Genomic DNA, 20058 nt, shown 5'->3' on the forward strand with positions numbered 1-20058 from the left:
TTGCTAGCTTGGTGCTTTAGGTACGATATTCGTCCGACGGAGCGTGTCGGGGATTTGATGGCACCTGGGTCAGCGCTCCGTACTCGTCCTGAGGTGCGTGTTAGTCGGCTGGTGAAAATTGTGCCAGCCTCACGCACTAGGCCTCCTGTGTACCTACCTAGCCTTGCACGTCCTGTGCCAGCCTTGCTCTCAGGCTCTCCAGTACACCTTCACGGTCCGGTCCATCCTGTGCCACCTTCACACACCAGTCCTCCGGTGGCAGCTCCCCGCACCAGGCTTCCTGTGCGTGTCCTCGGTCCAGTACCACCAGTTCCAGCACCACGCACCAGGCCTTCAGTGCGCCTCGCCTGTTCAGCGCAGCCAGAGCCTTTCTCCTCTCCAGTGCTGTCGGAGTCTCCCACCTGTTTAGAGCTGCCGGAGCCCCCCGCCTGTTCAGCGCAGCCAGTGCTTTCATCCTCTCCTGCGCTGCCGGAGTCTCCAGCCTGTTTAGCGCAGCCAGAGCTTTCCTCCTCTCCTGCGCTGCCGGAGTCTCCCGCATGTTCAGCGCTGCCAGAGCTGCCAGCCTGCATGGAGCAGCCTGAGCTGCCAGCCTGCATGGAGCAGCCAGAGCTGTCAGTCTGCATGGAGCAGCCAGAGCTGTCAGTCTGCATGGAGCAGCCAGAGCTGTCAGTCCCCATGGTGCAGCCAGGGCTGTCAGTCTGCATTGTGCAGCCAGGGCTGTCAGTCTGCATGGAGCAGCCAGGGCTGCCAGTCTGCATGGAGCAGCCAGGGCTGCCAGTCTGCATGGAGCAGCCAGAGCTGTCAGTCTACACGGAACAGCCAGATCTTCTGTTCTCATGCCTGAGACCAGGGCTTGATTACAACCTGTCACAATGGTGACAACATTTTATGGCTGATATTTCATCGGGGGAGTGGGTGAATGTGCCCAGCACCGCGCTGTATGGCTATTTTCTTGTGTGTGCATGTATGTGTACTGAGGAACATGTAACTTGGTTCCAGAAGAAAGACACTTTCAATTTCTTTAGGTTGGGCGCTTTCATCAAGGTAAGTGTTTCTTTGAGTCCCTAGGCTACTGCACACACAGCACATGGAGTATAATCCTGGAATATCAAACATTCAAAGTTGGCCTTTGTGGGAGTGACCATAGAATTCTATGGGAGTGACCTTACTGAGTAAATTATTTATAATCGTCACTATTTAACACAGTCAAAAAGTCATAATAATGGCTAAACCATGCCTATTTCCACAATGTATCTTCTTTTAAAATGAACTGATGGCCAAGTTTGATGCTTTGATCCACTAGACCTTCCACACACGAAGTATCTGGGAAAGAGACGAGATGTAATGTGACTAACATTACATCACTTTAGAGCTTATCAGCAAATGTTGTCACCCTTTATAAAGCACATGTTTATATCATATTCACCCTAGTGGGTTATGTCACATTTGACATAGGTGATTATGTCACACAGTTATGCCACATTTATGAACCCTTTATTAAAGCATGACATATGGTTATAGCTGCTTGTAACACATTTTTGTAGTGCTTTTGAAGGCATTATGAAGGATTTATGAAGCATTTATGAGCTGAATGTAATTTAAAGTGGGAATTATTACAATGTAAATGTACTTTTAATCTGTCTATCTGCATATTTCAAGACACGACATATGAGGGTGCAGTGAGATACCCGATTGGTTGGACAATATTTTTCTCATCAATCATCTTTAAAAAATGTATACTTAAAAACTGGAAATCAACTAATTCTTCAATGATAACAAGGGCGCAAAATGTTGAAAGTGCGTGGGCAATGGAGAGAAACAAAATGGTGCAGTTTGAGGCCATATGGCGGAGAGTGATGCAGGCACGGGAGATGGGGGTGTCAGCAGGTGGGTCTTAGAAAAAAATCATGAAAGTCATAACGAAAGTCTGTCTCACCCTTATCATGCACAAAGTTTGTTTGGTCTCCTCAAGATAAAGATACATATGTGACAATATCAACATTTCATTACAGTGACTGGTTCGTTAGTCAGATGAGAGCGGGTTCATTCTCTTCCATGGCCCGATCTAGTCTGGCGTGTTTGCACTCTGTAAAGGATTCTTTTGCTGCTGCTCTACTGCAGTTGTCTTGATTAATTAGAATACTTAATTTGTCACTAAGTGTGATTAATTCCATTCATCTATCAAGTGTAAAGTCATTCAGTAATGTCACTGGTAATCAATTATTCACCATGGCAACTGGTGCGGAGAAGATATTGAACTGTGAGTAGAGTCACCGACATTCATATGTAGAATATATCCATTCATACACATCCCACGTATCAATACACTACACATAAACAAACACATCCGCGCATTACCATATGAACATCAATACTTCCTGTGACAAACACACTAATGTGAGGTGAAAACATCAATGATTCTATTTATTTTTCCTTGCCACAGGTCTAGAAGGTGTGAGGAGAAGTGGGTATCGCCATGTATCCTTGTCGTTGGAGGAAGCCATTGATTTAACAGCTGGCTTCATAGCCTCCCTCCTCCTGTAGGCACAGCATGTAATATCAAACCACGAGTTTCCCTCTATCCACAGCAATCAATTCAACTGAGCTTCATGGCCTGTCTGGAGCTAGTCTAACTGTACAGCCTGGCCTTTTCCTTCTTAGAAGGCCATTGCTGTGATAAAAACATATCTCACTCCAGGCTCAGCCAATCTAATTATGGCTAGACAAGGGGGCACTACTGCGGGGCACTGTTTATGTCACCGCTAAGCTCTAACGGACTATCAGAGAGGTAGGAGACGACAGAAAGGCCAGGGAACAACCGATCCCAGAGATGACCATCAGACACAAATGCTATGCCCTTTATTTTACTGTTCTAGAAAACAAAATATTCCTGTATTTTTACTGCAATATGTCTAGGGCCAGGTGTTTTCTTCACCATGTCACTTAACCAGCTAGAAAACTCCGGGCCCTAGTTTGGACATGTTACTTAGGCTACTGGAATCCAGAGTTTTGTCCTTGTCAGGTCAGGTGACAGTGTCATAACGAGCAACGTTTTATAACAGAGCTTTTGTAATGCCAGGATAGTTTAATTCATGTTGGAACCAGTGCAGCCTGTAGGGAGAAGTTTTAATCTCCTTCCCTGGAACTTCTCAGCATCTTAAGTCAACTGCGGACACTGCAATAAACAATAAGGACACAGAGATGTAGAATCTTAATTTGAGTCAGTTTGTTACAGCATGAAAATAATCCTGCAGTTTGTTACAGCATGAAAATAATCCTGCAGCAACAGGACATTCATGGACATTTTTGTAGGGATTGACACATTTTCTTAAGGGAGCATCAAGTTTGAAATCCCAAAGTGGAAATTAAAAACATCAGAAGCCTTTTTTTTACCTCAAGTACATTACAAGTTACACATTTCCTGCATTGCACTAAAGTTCTCCTGCAACAGGATGATCAAACTAAGATCCTGCATCTGGACTATATCTATGGTTGTTTTGAAACACTGATGCACATTCACATCTGGCTAAGTCTCGATGATTCCAAACAGATGTGACCTGCTCTGTTCCCAACTGTTATTCTAGACAAAATCTTCTCATATACTCTCTAAGTCATTCTCTCACACTTTTTGGTAACGAGATACTTCTCAAGTTCCTGGGAGGACAAACAATAAGCGTCCGTTGAGGGATGCGTCTTTGCTTAAGGCCCTGGCTGGGTCGTCTGAGACAATCAGTCACCTTAAAGCACGTACTGGGCTGCAGCTAAAGGTAAGAGGACAAGAGGACAGATTTGCAAGTGTAACAGTACAACTTTACGTCCGTCCCCTCGCCCATACCCGGGCGCGAACCAGGGACCTTCTGCACACAACGACAACAGTCACCCTCGAAGCATCGTTACCCATCGCTCCACAAAAGCCGCGGCCCTTGCAGAGCAAGGGGAACTACTACTTCAAGGTCTCAGAGCAAGTGACGTAACCGATTGAAACGCTATTTAGCGCACACCGCTAACTAAGCTAGCCGTTTCACATCCGTTACACAAGCACAGTGCAGGCGTGGCCGGTGTTGCATTCAGGAGTAGTTATAGAAAAGGTAGTAGAATTAGGAATATTTGGAGTTATGAGGTTCTGGTGGTTAAGTTAGTAGATGTATGATGCTTGCAAAATAAAGTTTAAGTATGTTTCCCATATAAGCCACATGTTCTGAATGCATATAGTATAAGTTTCTTTATGCAAGTTTCTGCTGAAAAATAACTAATTCATTTAACCTGACCATGTGACTAGGCTATTCCTACGATCCTCTGTTTTTCCTGGTCAGATTATGTGGCCAGGAGAAACTCCAGTTCCTATGTTTCCTTAGATGGGAAGCAGGGGGGTAGCCTCCTACCTGCAGCCACTGGGACTGGTCACTGCGTCCAGAAGTCCAGGCATTGACCTTTCCCTGTTTGTCCAGACGGGCCTTGCTGGGTTCCCAGGTGAACATGTCCATGTTGAGTGTTCTGAAGAGGCTGGATGCTGTGATCTGGTAGTCCTGGATGTGGCCAGACTTCATCCCCATGGGCTCAGAGCAGCCTGTAGAAACAAACTAGTTAGAGGAAACAGTCCTTTCCGAACTGCAAACTCCATAACAATACTTCCAAAGAAATACGATATGTCAATACTCAATGGCGCCCCCTATTGTATTTCTTGAGAAATGCAGAACTGTCCTGTTCTTACAAGAAGGGGAACTTCTACCCGCACCTAGGTGGTGCGACACCTGTGCAAACCATTAGTCATGAATTATTACCTGTGAGCTCACAGCCGAGCAGCTCCATGCGCAGGGTGCAGTGTCTCCTACAGACCTGGGGGTAGATGCGCACGTACTGAGCCTCAATGGGAGGGGTGAAGGAGTTGGCAGAGGGAGCGTTGTTTTCCACATTTCCACGGAATATCTGAGGAGGGAAATTATACGACAGAAGAGGGGTTAAAAGGAATAGGAAGGGGGAAGCAAATTGTCTCTCACACGGTCTCTTAGTGGCTACTCGAAACGCAACAAATTTCTGCCATTCAATGAGCTCAAATTACTGGAAAAATATATTTTTTAATTGCACGATTTAAGCAGGTACTTTGTAAGCACACGATGTGTTTTGAATTAGTGGACCAATTACTGTTTTACAGTACTATCCCCAAATGAACTAACATAGTGTTTCACAGGACCCTCTCAGGTGGTATGTATGTATGTTTGAGTGTGTGTGTGTGTGTGTTAAGGAATACAGCTCTCTCTGGATGAATTCAGGTCAGCATTGCACAGAGGTGCCCTCAAAAGGGGGGTCCCTCTGGGTCAGAACATCCGTCTACTCTCTGGCTAGCACACTCACAGTCAGACTCAAAGATCTCAGGCAAGAAAATTAACAACTGGGTTTTGAGTTTAGTCTCATCCCGGTGTTCTGCATGCCTCATTAATCTTACAGTTGTTAGAGGAACAACTATATACTGTATATATAACAGTATATATAATATAAAATATAAACGCAACATGTAAAGTGTTGGTCCCATATTTCATGAGCTGAAATCAAATATACCAGAAATTCTCCATACGCACAAAAGCTTATTTCTCTCAGATGTTGTGCACACATCTGTTTACTTCCTGTTAGTGAGTGTTTATCCTTTGACAAGATAATCCTCCCCCTGACAGCTGTGGCATATCAAGAAGCTGATTAAACAGCATGATCATGACACAGGTGCACCTTGTTCTGGGGACCATAAAAGGCCACTCGAAAATGTGCAGTTTTGTCATAGAACACAATGCCACAGATGTCTCAAGTTTTGAGGGAGCATGCAATTGGCATGCTGATCGCAGGAATGTCCACCAGAGCTGTTGCCAGATAATTTAATGCTAATTTATCTAGCATAAACCACCTCCAGCATTGTTATAGATCATTTAACAGTACGTCCAACCGTCCTTACAACCGCAGAACAAGTTTATGATGTCGTTTGGGCAAGCAGTTTGCCAATGTCAACGTCGTGAACAGAGTGCCCCATGGTGGCAGTGGGGTTATGGTATAGGCAGTTCTAAGTTACGGACAATGAAAACAATTGTATTTTATCGATGGCAATTTTGAATGCAAAGAAATACTTTGATGAGATCCTGAGCCCTGTTGTGAGGCTCCTTTTTGAAAGATATCTGTGACCATTTCAATGAACTGATCTCCTTATATGAACTATAATTCAGTAAAATCTTTGAAATTGTTGCATGTTGCGTTTATATTTTTGTCAGAATACACAATTGAAGTCGGAAGTTTCCATACACTTAGGTTGGAGTCATTAAAATGAGTTTTTCAACCACTCCACAAATTTCTTGTATTGGCAAGTCGGTTAGGACATCTACTTTGTGCATGACACAAGTAATTATTCCAACAATTGTTTACAGACAGATTATTTCACTTATAATTCACTATATCACAATCCAGTGGGTCAGAAGTTTACATACACTAAGTTGACAGTTGACATCACGACGAAATGAAATTGTGTGGATATCACCAAGCCCTGACCTCAATCCTATAGACATTTTGTGGGCAGAACTGAAAAAGTGTGTGCAAGGAGGCCTACAAACCTGACTCAGTTACGGCAGCACTGTCGGGAGGAATGGGACAAAATTCACCCAACTATTTGTGGGAAGCTTGTGGAAGGCTACCCAAAACGTGTGACCCAAGTTAAACAATTTAAAGGCAATGTTACCAAATACTAATTGAGTGTATGTAAACTTCTGACCCACTGAGAATGTGATGAAAGAAATAAAATCTGAAATAAATCATTCTCTCTACAATTTTTCTGACATTTCACATTCTTAAAATAAAGTGGTGATCCTAACTGACCTAAGACAGGGAATTTTTACTAGGATTAAATGTCAGGGATTGTGAAAAACTGAAATTAAATGTATTTGGCTAAATTGTATGTAAACCTCCCACTTCAACTGTATACAGTTCCTGTCAAAAGTTTGGACACAACTACTCATTCCAGGGTTTTTCTTTATTTTTACTATTTTCATCATGGTGGAATAATAGCGAAAACATTAAAACTATTAAATAACACATATGGCATCTTGTAATAACCAAAACGTGTTAAACAAATCAAAATATACAGTATTTTATATTTGAGATTCTTCAAAGTAGCCACACTTTGCCTTGATGACAGCTTTGCACACTCTTGGCATTTTCTCAACCAGCTTCATGAGGTAGTCACCTGGAATGCATTTCAATTAACAGGTGAGGCTTGTTAAAACATCATTTATGGAATTTCTATCCTTCTTAATGCATTTGAGCCAATCAGTTGTGTTGTGACAAGGTAGAGGTGGTATACAGAATATAGCCCTATTTACTAAAAGAACAAGTTCTTATTATGTCAAGAACAGCTCAAATAAGCAAAGAGAAACAACAGTCCATCATTTCGATATTAAGACATGAAGGTCAGTCAATCTGTAAAATTTCAAGAACTTTGAAAGTTTCTTCAAGTGCAGTCGCAAAAACCATCAAGCGCTATGATGAAACTGGCTCTCATGAGGACCGCCACAGGCGGACACCTCAACATCAAAAGAAACACTCGCAGAGGAAAACATTTGAGATTTTTGGTTCCAACTGCTGTGTATTTGTGAGACGCAGAGTAGATGAATAGATGATCTCCGCATGTGTGGTTCCACCGTGAAGCATGGAGGAGGAGAGATGGTGTGGGGGTGTTATACTGGTGACACTGTTGGTGATTTATTTAGAATTCAAAGCACACGAAACCAGCATGGCTACCACAGCATTCTACAGCGATATGCCATCCAATCTGGTTTGCACTTAGTGGGACAATCAATTGATTTTCAACAGGACAATGAACCCCAAAACACCTCCAGGCTGTGTAAAGTCTATTTGACCAAGGAGAGTGATGGAGTGCTGCATCAGATGACCTGGCCTCCACAATCACACAACCTCAACCCAATTGAGATGGTTTGGGATGAGTTGGACAGCAGAGTGATGGAAAAGCAGCCAACAAGTACTCAGCATATGTGGGAACTCCTTCAAGACTGTTTGAAAAGCATTCCTCATGAAGCTGGTTGAGAGAATGCCAAGATTGTGTAAAAGCTGTCATCAAGGCAAAGGGTGGCTACTTTGAATAATCTAAAATCTAAAATATATTTGGATTTGTTTAACAATGTTTTGGTTATTACATGATTCCATATGTGTTATTTCATAATTTTGATGTCTTCACTATTATTCTACAATGTAGAAAATAGTAAAAATAAAGAAAACCCTTGATGAGTAGGTGTGTCCAAACTTTTCACTGGTACTGTACATACATACACTGAGTATAACAAACATTAGGAACATCTTGCTAATATTGAGTTGCACCCCCCATTTGTCCTCAGAACTGCCTCAATTTGTTGGGCATGGACTCTACAAGCTGTCGAAGGCGTTCCACAGGAATGCTGGCCCATGTTGACTCCAATGCTTCCACAGTAGTGTCAAGCTGGCTGCATGTCCTTGGGTGGTGGACAGTTCTTAATACACACAAAAAAACGTTCAGCATGAACAACTGGTGCGCCTGGCACCTACTACCATACCCTGTTCCCTGTTCAAAGGCACTTAAAACTTTTGTCTTGCCCATTCACCCGCTGAATGGCACACATACACAATCTATTGGTGGCAGAGGTCAAAATGGGGATGGCTGGTTGGAGGACGGGACAGGGGACATGGTGCGCTGTCAAAAATGACAGAGTGTCGGGGAGTCTATTTGGTGGCCGTTTATCCCCAAATAGTATAAAACGCAATCTAAAAGTCATAAAAAGTGGAGGGGGGTAAGTGCGAGGAAGAGGAACCCGGAGTGAGCTGGCTAATTAAAAAGTAATCTCATCATGTCCTCCACTCTGCCCTTGACTTGGTGTGTGGTCTCCAGTTGCTGTGTGTGTGTGTGTCTCACCATGTCCTCGTCTGTGCCCTTGACTTTGTTTGTCCTCCAGGTCTTGCCATCATCACTAGAGGCCACTTTGTAAGACTTGACGTACTCTGGGCTGCCGATGCGCTTTGCACCCTGGGTAATTAGGCCCGTGACCCGCATCCTCCTCTGTAGGTTTATCTGTAGGGAAATAAGGGATAAAACAGCAATCAAGAACCTTGTGTTTGTCAGTTTGTGTGTCTGTGTGTGACTGTGCATGTGTGTACTTATTCATACATGTATGTATTGTGTGTGTGAGCGTGTGTATTTGTATTTATTATGGAATCCCATTAGCTGCTGCCAATGTTTCTGGGGTATGCATGGATGTCCGAGCTGTGTGCGAGTAGTTTAGACAGACAGCTCGGTGCATTCAACATGTCAATACCTCTCATAAATACAAATAGTGATGAAGTCGATCTCTCCTCCACTTTCCAACAGGAGAGATTGACATATATATATTATTAATACCAGCTCTCCGTTCACATCCAAGGGCCAGTCATGCTGCCCTGTACTGAGCCAATTATAAATTCCCTATGTCCATTTTTGTGGCACATGACCACACATGTGTCCAGGTACGACAAAACTGGGGCCTGTAGGACCTGTCTTGTTGATAGTACTGTTAAGAAGGTAGAGCAGCGCTTTATTATGGACAGACTTCTCCCCAGCTTAGCTACTGTTGTACCAATATTTTTTGACCATGACAGTTACAATCCAGGGTTACTCCAAACATTTTAGTCACCTCAACTTGCTCAATTTCCACATTATTTGTTACGATATTTAATTGAGGTTTAGGGTTTAGGGTTTAGTGAATGATTTGTCCCAAATACAATGCTTTAAGTTTTAGAAATATTTTGGACTAACTTAATCCTTTCCACCTATTCTGAAACTAACTGCAACTCTTTGTTAAGTGTTGCAGTCATTTCAGTCACTGTAGTAGCTGACATGAATCGTGTTGAGTCATCCGAATACATAGACACACCGGCTTTACTCAAAGCCAATGGCATGTCATTAGTAAATATTGAAAAAATAAATGGGCCTAGACAGCTGCCCCGGGGAACTCCTGATTCTATGTGGATTTTGTTGGAGAGGCTTCCATTAAAGAAAACCCTCTGTGTTTTGTTAAACAGGTAACTCTATCCACAATATAGCAGGAGGTGAAAAGCCATAACACATATGTTTTTTTACAGCAGCAGACTATGATCGATAATGTCAAAAGCTGCACCGAAGTCTAACAAAACAGCCACCACAGTCTTTTTATCATAATATTCTTTCAGCCAATCATCAGTCATTTGTCTGAGTGCTGTGCTTGTTGAATGTCCTTCCCTATAAGCACGTTGAAAGTTTGTTGTCAATTTGTTTACTGTAAAATAGTATTGTATCTGGTCAAACACTATTTTTACCCCAAAATTTACTAAGGATTTGTAACAGGCTGATTGGTAGGCTTTTGAGCCAGTAAGAGGGTTTTACTATTCTTAGGTATCGGAATGGTGTTTGCTTCCCTCCAAGCCTGGGGGCACACACTTTCTAGTAAGCTTAAATTGAACATATGGCAAGTAGAAGTGGAAATATTGTCCGCTATTATCCTCAGTAATTTTCCATCCAAGTTGTCAGACCCCAGTGGCTTGTCAATGTTGATAGACAACAATACTTTGCTCACCTCTTCCACACTCACTTTACAGAATTCAAGATTACAATGCTCGTCTTTCAAAATTTGGTCAGATAAACTTGGATGTACAGTGTCAGTGTTTGTTGCTTACACGTCATGCGTAAATTTGCTAATCTTGCCAATAAAAAAATCATTAAAGTAGTTGGCAATATCAGTTGGTTTTGTTGTGAATTAGTAATATGATTCAATGAATGATAGAGTTGAGTTAGCTTTTTTCCCAAAAATGTCATTTAAGTTGCTCCAAAGCGTTTCACTATCATTCTTTATGTAATTTATATTTGTTTCATAGTGTAGTTTCTTCTTCTTCTTATTCAGTTTAGTCACAGGTTTTCTCAATTTGCAATGTTTGCCAATCAAACTTATTTTCAATTCCTTTTGCCTCATCCTTCTCAACCATACAAGTTTTCAATTCCCCATCAATCCACAGGGATTTAAACATGTTTTACAGGACTTTTCTTAAGAGGTGGATGCTTATTAGTAACTGGAAAAAGCTATTTCATAAATGTGTCAAGTGCAACAAATATGATTTACATCAACAACATAGGAATCTCTACATAACTTATTGTATGACCTCTTATACACTATATTAGGTCCAGCCTTTGGAACTTTGGTTTTCCTAGATATGTCTACTATATTGTGATCACTACAGCCAATGGATTTGGATACTGCTTTCAAGCTCATTTCTGCAGCATTAGTAAAGATATGATCAATACATATTGATGATTTAATTCCTGTGCTGTTTGTAACTACCTTGTTGGGTGACTGATAAGGCACTGGTTACAGTTTGAAGCCTTTTCTTGAGTGGGCAGCTTGATGAAAGCCAGTCAATATTTCAAATCACCCAGAAAATATACGTCTCTGTTGATATCACATACATTATCAAGCATTCCAAAGATGTTATCCAGATACTGAGTGTTAGCACTTGGTGGTCTATAGCCGCTTCCCACCAGAATGGGCTTTAGGTGAGGCAGATGAACATGTAGCCATATTACTTCGAGAGTATCATGTTATTTATGTTAGTGCAGGGTGAGCTGCACACAGTGGACTTTCTCCTAGGGCACATCGGTGTGTGTCAGACATCCTCTGGCTATTACACTCAGATATTTTATCTGATCCTGTCAAGGTCATCTATCTTACTCAGGACTGTGTGTGAATGCAACATTAGTCTATCCCCTCACACCACATTCAGCCAGCCAGCCAGTCAATCCAATCTAGCCTGTCAATATACTGCCAAACTAAAGCACTTCTGACAGAGACGGGTTGGGGCTTCAGTTAGAATCCTTAAGTTTGACGCGCAGCAGTATGACCATTATAAGAGAGAAGGAGAGAGAGAGTATTTTCTTCAGTCAGAAGTTATTTTATTATTAATTTTAATAGCTCCATATGATGACAGAATTGCAATAGAATACAGCCTATGATGGTAACTAAGGACTGGTGCTGTAATAGAGGACAGCCTATGGTGGTAACTAAGGACAGCTGCTGTAATAGATGAGGGTGTATGGTGGTAACTAAGGACTGGTGCTGTGCTGAATAAACACATATGGAAAGAAACAAAGACAGGGGCACACACACGCACACGCACATGTACACACACACACACACACACACACACACACACACACACACACACACACACACACACACACACACACACACACACACACACACACACACACACACACACACACACACACACACACACACACACACACACAAACACACTCACACAAACACACACACACACACACACACACGCACGCACACGCACACACACACACACAGTCTCAGATTAATCTGATTCATTTTCACAACAGTCATTCCTGGGTCAAAATGATATTAGACAGTGTTGAGGTACAGTGCATTTGGTAAGTATTCAGACCCCTTCCACTTTTCCACATTTTGTTACAACGTTATTCTAAAGTGTGTTGTGTCTTTGGCTATGCCGGATTAAATGATATGACATACTATTCTATAAAATAATTTTCCCGTAATTAATATTACCTGATTGAGCTAATCATGTAAATGTAATTAACTTGTCACGTTCTTTCAAAACCGAACCCAGAAGCAGACCAGGACAAGGTGAGTAGGAAGAAGGTGAGTATTTATTTACAAGTGAATGTGAATGGGTAGATATATAACCAGGTGGCGTAGCGGGCAGCGGTGGTGAGTTGATGGGAGTAAATAGGTGGATCCAATGGGGTAGCGGAATCCTCCGATGACCAGGCGGGAATGGGGAAAATGATCCGGTTGAGTAACTGAAGACAGAACAAACGGAGGTAAGTTTAAGGCAAGCAATACGTAAAAAACAACAAAACAAATTCTATCCAACTTGAGGCTGATACTATGGCACAACATACTGCTCATGGCTAACGATCCGGCAGGGAATGGATGTCAGGTCCGGGCTTATGAAGAGGAGAGATGATGATCAGGACCAGGTGTGCAGATAGCTGATGGGATACAGGTGCGGGTAATCAGAACTCCCAACTGGCTACATTGCCCGGCAACCAGACAGGGTGCGTTCCAGGACGCCGGAAAAAAACACTCCAGGACAGAACACAGGCAAAAAAAACAGACTCAGGAAACGGGATTTGTGACATAACTAGAGAGTCGGGCACCACAAAATAATATTTATAGAGCTGTTAGCTTCCAAATAAACTCTTAAAGACCTAGTAATATTTTACATCAATAGCAGTCAATATTAATCGTCATCTTAATTCAGTCTCATCTGAAGGTTGTAAATTCTTGGTTATCTGCATGAACCCTGGCTAACAAGTTGAACCGGCATACAAAATTGGGTATAATTATTTACTTACTAAATTCCTAACTAATCACACAGTATTACACATACACTAAATTAAATCATAAATTGATTACAAATTACGTCATAAAGTAAAACGTCCCAAGCGGGCGGTACAGATATGACAGCTGGTTACACAAAAGAAAAGGGTCTGGGTTTGAGTGAAAGAGCAGGAAGACTGAGGAACAAAGGGCGAAGCTGTGCTATCGTAAATACAGTATCTAATGCATTCTAAATTACTGCCCATTTGGAAATGGAAAATGCAATAAATATTTACTCTTCGGTAGGTTGGTGGTAGATGGAAGGCCATGTTGCCCAATCTAGTCCTTCGTCCTTTGAAGAATGTCTCTGCTGGTAAATTGAATACGTTGTAGTAACGTTGTTGTGTGATAGACGGGATACTCTGTCTGTTCCTTCCTAACCCTCGTTTGCAGCGGCTGTTGCTAACTCAACTGCTAGGAGGTATCACTTCTGTAGTGAATAAGAGTTCAAAGTTCATACAGTTCGCAACCAAAGCTCACGCTGATGTTGGCTTCGTTCTGTAGTTATTATCTGAACCACTCTGACATTGGGCCGCCGTCCTCACGTCCTCGGAACAGGAGGTTATATTGTTGTCAAGGGCTTATATAGGAAGGGAGAGGAGGGCATGTTTGAAAAGTTTTATAGCCCATGTCCCTTCACAGGGGCGGGCCACTGATTGAGCAGAGCCCTTATCTTATGAAAACCCAAATCTCACATTTTAGAAGCTAAAATCACATTTCATCCCATCACAAATAATTTCATATTAAAACATTTAAATTGAACAACAATTCCATGTGAATCCGATAACTCTGATGTGTAGACTTTCCACTGTAGAGTTTATGTCATCTTATCATTGATAAGAATGTCTCAGATGACAACCGAACTGACATCATATTCATTAAGTACCACCGCATATGTTCAATTGTTCGGATTACCAGAATATAGTTCATTTCCCCCCACCTTCTGATGTTCCCAGAATATCTATGTTAACCAAGGGTTTTGCAAATGTAACATCAGTAGGGTAGAGAGAAGAAAAAGGGGGGAAGAGGTATTTATGACTGTCATAAACCTCCCCCCCAGGCCAACGTCATGACAAGTGGAATAAATAACACATTTTCCTCATCAATCTACAACATAATACCCCATAAACACAAAGTGAAAACAGGTTTTTAGAATTTTTTGCACATTTTTTTTACATAAAAATAGAAATACCTTATTTCAGTTTTCAGACCGTTTGCTATGAGACTCGACATTGAGCTCAGGTGCATCCTGTTTCCATTGATCATGTTTGAGACGTTTCTACAACTTGATTAGAGTCCACCTGTGGTAAATTCAATTGATTGGACAGGATTTGGAATGGCACAAACCTGTCGACATAAGGTCCCACAGTTGACAGTGCATGTTAGAGCAAAAACCAAGCCATAAGGTCGAAGGAATTGCCCGTAGAGCACCGAGACAGGATTATGTTGAGGCACAAATCTGGGAAAGGGTACCAAAGCATTTCTGCAGCATTGACGGTCCCCAAGAACACAGTGTTCTTCATCATTCTTAAATGGAAGAAGTTTGGAACGACCAAGACTCTTCTTAGAGCTGGCTGCCCAGCCAAACTGAGCAATCGGAGGAAAAGGGCCTTGGTCAGGGAGGTGACCAAGAACCTGATGGTCATACTGACAGAGCTCCAGAGTTCCTCTGTGGAGATGGGCGAACCTTGCAGAAGGACAAACATATCTGCAGCACTCTACCAATCACGCTTTTTTGGTAGAATGGCCAGACAAACAACACTCTGTAAAAAGCACATGACAGTCTGCTTGAAGTTTGCCAAAAGTCACAAGATTCTCTGGTGTGATGAAACCAAGATTGAACTATTTGGCCTGAATGCCAAGCGTCACATATGGAGGAAACCTGGTACCATCCCTATGGTGAAGCATGGTGGTGGCAGCATCATGCTGTGGGGATGTTTTTCAGCGGCAGGGACCGGGAGACTAGTCAGGATCGAGGGAAAGATGAACGGAGTAATGTACAGAAAGATCCTTGATGAAAACCTGCTACAGAGCGCTCAGGACCTCAGACCGGGGCTAAGGTTTACCTTCCAACAGGACAACGAACCTAAGCACACAGCCAAGACAATGCAGGCGTGGCTTCAGGACAAGTCTCTGAATGTCGTTGATTGGTAAAGCCAGAGTCCGGTCTTGAAACCGATCTAACATCTCTGGAGAGACCAGAAAATAGCTGTGCAGTGACGGTTTCCATCCAACCTGACAGAGCTTGAGAGGATCTGCCTAGAAGAATGGGAGAAACTTCCCAAATACAGATGTACCAAGCTTGTAGCTTCATACCCAAAAAGACTGTAAGTTGTAATCGCTGCCAAAGGTCCTACAAAGTCTGAATACTTAAGTAAATGTGATATCAGTTTTTTTAATTGTAATACATTTGCAATAGTTTTTGCATAGTAATTATGGGGTATTGTATGTAGTTTGATGAGGGGGGAAAACGATTTCATCCATTTTAGAATAAGGCTATAAACATAACAAAAATGTGGACAGAGTCAAGGGGTCTGAATACTTTCTGAATGCACCGTACGTTTGGCAACTGCTACTTCCTCACGACAGCTGCTACCACACGTAACATCCTGGAGTGAAATCAGGGGAAACCCAAATGAACTGTGTCCCACAAGAATGAGAGACATGTGAAAACCAAAAAGGCCCCTGTTCTTGATAATGATGTATTAACAATATTTTCTTGGAAGAACAACACAAGGGCTAAACTTAGCCTCTGAGATTAAATACGCCTATGCACTCTGAGCATGTACTTCTTCACTTGCTGACTACAGTAACTCAAGTCTTCTTGACAAAGTCTTACACAACATCCTCAATGCAATCAAAGACACAATGAACACCCACTTATTCTCCACTTATCTCTTTTTTTTTCATATTCTGGAGAACAACACTAACATCTTCTCTCTCTCTCTCTCTCTCTCTCTCTCTCTCTCTCTCTCTCTCTCTCTCTCTCTCTCTCTCTCTCTCTCTCTCTCTCTCTCTCTCTCTCTCTCTCTCTCTCTCTCTCTCTCTCTCTCTCTCTCTCTCTCTCTCTCTCTCTCTCTCTCTCTCTCTCATTAGTCTACTGTGACTAAAAGGCCTAGTGCTCAGGTAATTGGTGTGATTCTTTGCACGGATAATGACCACTTACAAACACACTTCAGTCACTCCACATAATACTGGTAGTGTCTTAGTTCACGCTGAGTGAGGCTCTGTTGAGAACATCTGCCTGGATACTGCTCAGCGGTGATTCTACGTTTGAGAAAATTGATTCAGTGTGAGCGGACTGACATAAAAGGCCCATAATTCCCCCGGCCGTATATCAAAATGACACTGCATAACATGAGGATAATTTTCCCCATCATGATCTCAATTCGGCAGTGACAGGGATACGAGAAGAGCTCAGTGTGAACTCCATGGAGGGGGAGGTCTGGAAGAGATGGCCCAGTAGAGAGTCTCTGAGACGGGAAAGGGTTTGAGGTCAGATGGCCCCTCATCTGCCGCCATCATGGCTGCTCTTCAAAGTTTTGTAATTTGCTGGTGCTTATTGGGGCAATGGAACCTCACTTATCTGTACATTGCTACACAGTTTCCCCACTAACAGTGTAGTGTAAGTATGTACTCAAAACAAAACGTCCACCCTTTATAAAACACAACCATTAAACCCATCTGCAAACAATATATATTTTTAGCAAATCTGTTAGAGCCAGTAGAGTCGGATCACATCTTGCCTCTTGAGTACGATGTCTCCTGGATCTTGAGAAAGATGCCTCCTGCTTCTTGAGTAAGATGCCTCCTGCTTCTTGAGTAAGATGTCTCCAGCTTCTTGAGTAAGATGTCTCCTGCTTCTTGAGTAAGATGCCTCCTGCTTCTTGAGTAAGATGTCTCCAGCTTCTTGAGTAAGATGCCTCCTGCTTCTTGAGTAAGATGCCTCCTGCTTCTTGAGTAAGATGTCTCCAGCTTCTTGAGTAAGATGTCTCCAGCTTCTTGAGTAAGATGCCTCCTGCTTCTTGAGTAAGATGCCTCCTGCTTCTTGAGTAAGATGTCTCCAGCTTCTTTTTTTTATTTCACCTTTATTTAACCAGGTAGGCTAGTTGAGAACAAGTTCTCATTTGCAACTGCGACCTGCAACTGCGACCTGCTTCTTGAGTAAGATGTCTCCAGCTTCTTGAGTAAGATGTCTCCAGCTTCTTGAGTAAGATGCCTCCTGCTTCTTGAGTAAGATGCCTCCTGCTTCTTGAGTAAGATGCCTCCTGCTTCTTGAGTAAGATGCCTCCTGCTTCTTGAGTAAGATGCCTCCTGCTTCTTGAGTAAGATGCCTCCTGCTTCTTGAGTAAGATGTCTCCTGCTTCTTGAGTAAGATGCCTCCTGCTTCTTGAGTAAGATGCCTCCTGCTTCTTGAGTAAGATGTCTCCAGCTTCTTGAGTAAGATGCCTCCTGCTTCTTGAGTAAGATGCCTCCTGCTTCTTGAGTAAGATGTCTCCTGCTTCTTGAGTAAGATGCCTCCTGCTTCTTGAGTAAGATGCCTCCTGCTTCTTGAGTAAGATGCCTCCTGCTTCTTGAGTAAGATGTCTCCTGCTTCTTGAGTAAGATGTCTCCTGCTTCTTGAGTGAGATGCCTCCTGCTTCTTGAGGTAAGACAGAAGTGAGACCGGGTGTTATCAGAAACTCAGTCCTTCCAGCTCACTGCTGTAGTTCACATAATTCCACTCTTAAACTGCGATTTAAAGATATTCTGTCGTCCTTAAAATCCTCCACTCTTTTATACAGTAATTGTTTGAAAATGGTCAATTAGCTTTGGCAATGGTCTCCTCGACAAGCATTTATTTTTATTTCCCTGTGTTTTTTTTAAGTGGCAGAGGACCTGCCAAAGTATTCAAGACCTAAATGGAGGAAGCATTGCATTTTAAGCCCCTAATGTGGCACATCGGTTGAGTCACGTAGATCCACCCCCCTCAGCGCTGACACTGTGTCATTCACACAGGCTGTAATAATGCTCCTACACATTCTTTAGAGACTCAGAATGGACCAGTCACATACTGTGTTCTTGTCAGAATAAAGAATATATTTTCATGCCAGGCCGATTAGTTCCACTGACTTAGTGACGCCTAAAGTTGTGAATGTGAATGCCGTTTCCCTGCTGTCGTTTGAACTTCAAAGCTTACTGTGTGGAGGAAGTCAGCACTGACCAGTAGAAATTACTGATCATGATTATTACTTCATTTAATTCATGTTGTTCACATATGTTCATACTGTGATCTGATAAACCCTGTGAGGTATTCTGCAGTGCAGTTCCTACAGATGCAGGATCTTAATTTGATCCCTCTTTTGTTGCTGATGATTTTTTGGCACTGCATGAAAGGCTGATGAGCTTCCTGATTTTATTTTATTATTATTATTTTTTTTCACCTTTATTTAACCAGGTAGACAAGTTGAGAACAAGTTCTCATTTACAATTGCGACCTGGCATAACTTTACAATTTACATAACGTCATTGAAAATACACACTAACACACGGTTATATTAATAGTATTGCACTTTTCATGTAACCTACTTCTGGTCAGCTAACAGCCTAACCACCAATACAAGCAACATTAATGGACTAAACATTAAAATCCTGTTCCTGCAGAAGTATTTTGCTGTGACAATATAGCTCAAATAAGGTCCTACATGAAATAATGTACTTCCACATGTGTGAACTGCTAAGCAAAACAACCTTGAGCAAAAACAGCTTGAGAAAGAACAATAGTAGTTCAGACTAAAAGTGACAATTACATTTTATTTAACTTGTATTTATTCAGGGGAGCCCAATTGAGACCAGGGTCTTATTCTCAATGGTGCCCTGAGAACAAACAACTCAAACATGATAAATCAATAAATCAATACAACAGCAAAAGATAAACTGCATGATACAGCAGATACAGACACACCACATCTCACCAACAGTAATACCCCACCACAATGAACCAAAACACTAATAAACCACAACAATCAAACAAAACACTAAGAAACCATCACAATCAACCAAAACACTAAGAAACCACCACAATCAGCCAAAACACTAACAAACCACCACAATCAACCAAAACACTAACAAACCACCACAATCAGCCAAAACACTAAGAAACCACCACAATCAGCCAAAACACTAACGAACCACCACAATCAACCAAAACACTAATAAACCACCACAATCAACCAAAACACTAAGACACCACAACAATCAGCCAAAACACTAAGAAACCACCACAATCAGCCAAAACACTAAGAAACCACCACAATCAGCCAAAACACTAACGAACCACCACAATCAACCAAAACACTAATAAACCACCACAATCAGCCAAAACACTAACGAACCACCACAATCAACCAAAACACTAACAAACCACCACAATCAACCAAACCACTTGCAAAACCTGTGTATACAGAAATAAAGTTCAACATACAACTCCCTTGATATCCTCAGAGTTGCAGAAGAGAAATGTGAAGCACAATGGGTGCTGAAAGTTAAAGGACAATGACAACACATTTTTTAATCTTCAACATAGAAATGCTACCGATTTTTTTTTACTGAAGCTTGTAAGAAATGA

General features: G+C 42.1%; 1 protein-coding gene across 1 annotated transcript in view; it reads right to left on the bottom strand.

Moving 5' to 3' along the window:
• The window catches only part of LOC118373294 (EGF-like repeat and discoidin I-like domain-containing protein 3), a 217172-nt gene that overhangs the window by 53882 nt on the left and 143232 nt on the right, over window positions 1-20058 (bottom strand). Inside the window, exons 6-8 of the mRNA XM_052461215.1 lie at window positions 8933-9088; window positions 4782-4926; window positions 4383-4567 (exon numbers count right to left, since the gene is read on the bottom strand). Of these exons, the coding sequence (XP_052317175.1) occupies window positions 4383-4567; window positions 4782-4926; window positions 8933-9088 (486 nt within the window). The remainder of the gene's footprint in view (window positions 1-4382; window positions 4568-4781; window positions 4927-8932; window positions 9089-20058) is intronic.

The sequence above is a fragment of the Oncorhynchus keta genome, chromosome 14 (genome assembly GCF_023373465.1).
Source record: "Oncorhynchus keta strain PuntledgeMale-10-30-2019 chromosome 14, Oket_V2, whole genome shotgun sequence".
Taxonomy (NCBI): Eukaryota; Metazoa; Chordata; class Actinopteri; order Salmoniformes; family Salmonidae; genus Oncorhynchus; species Oncorhynchus keta.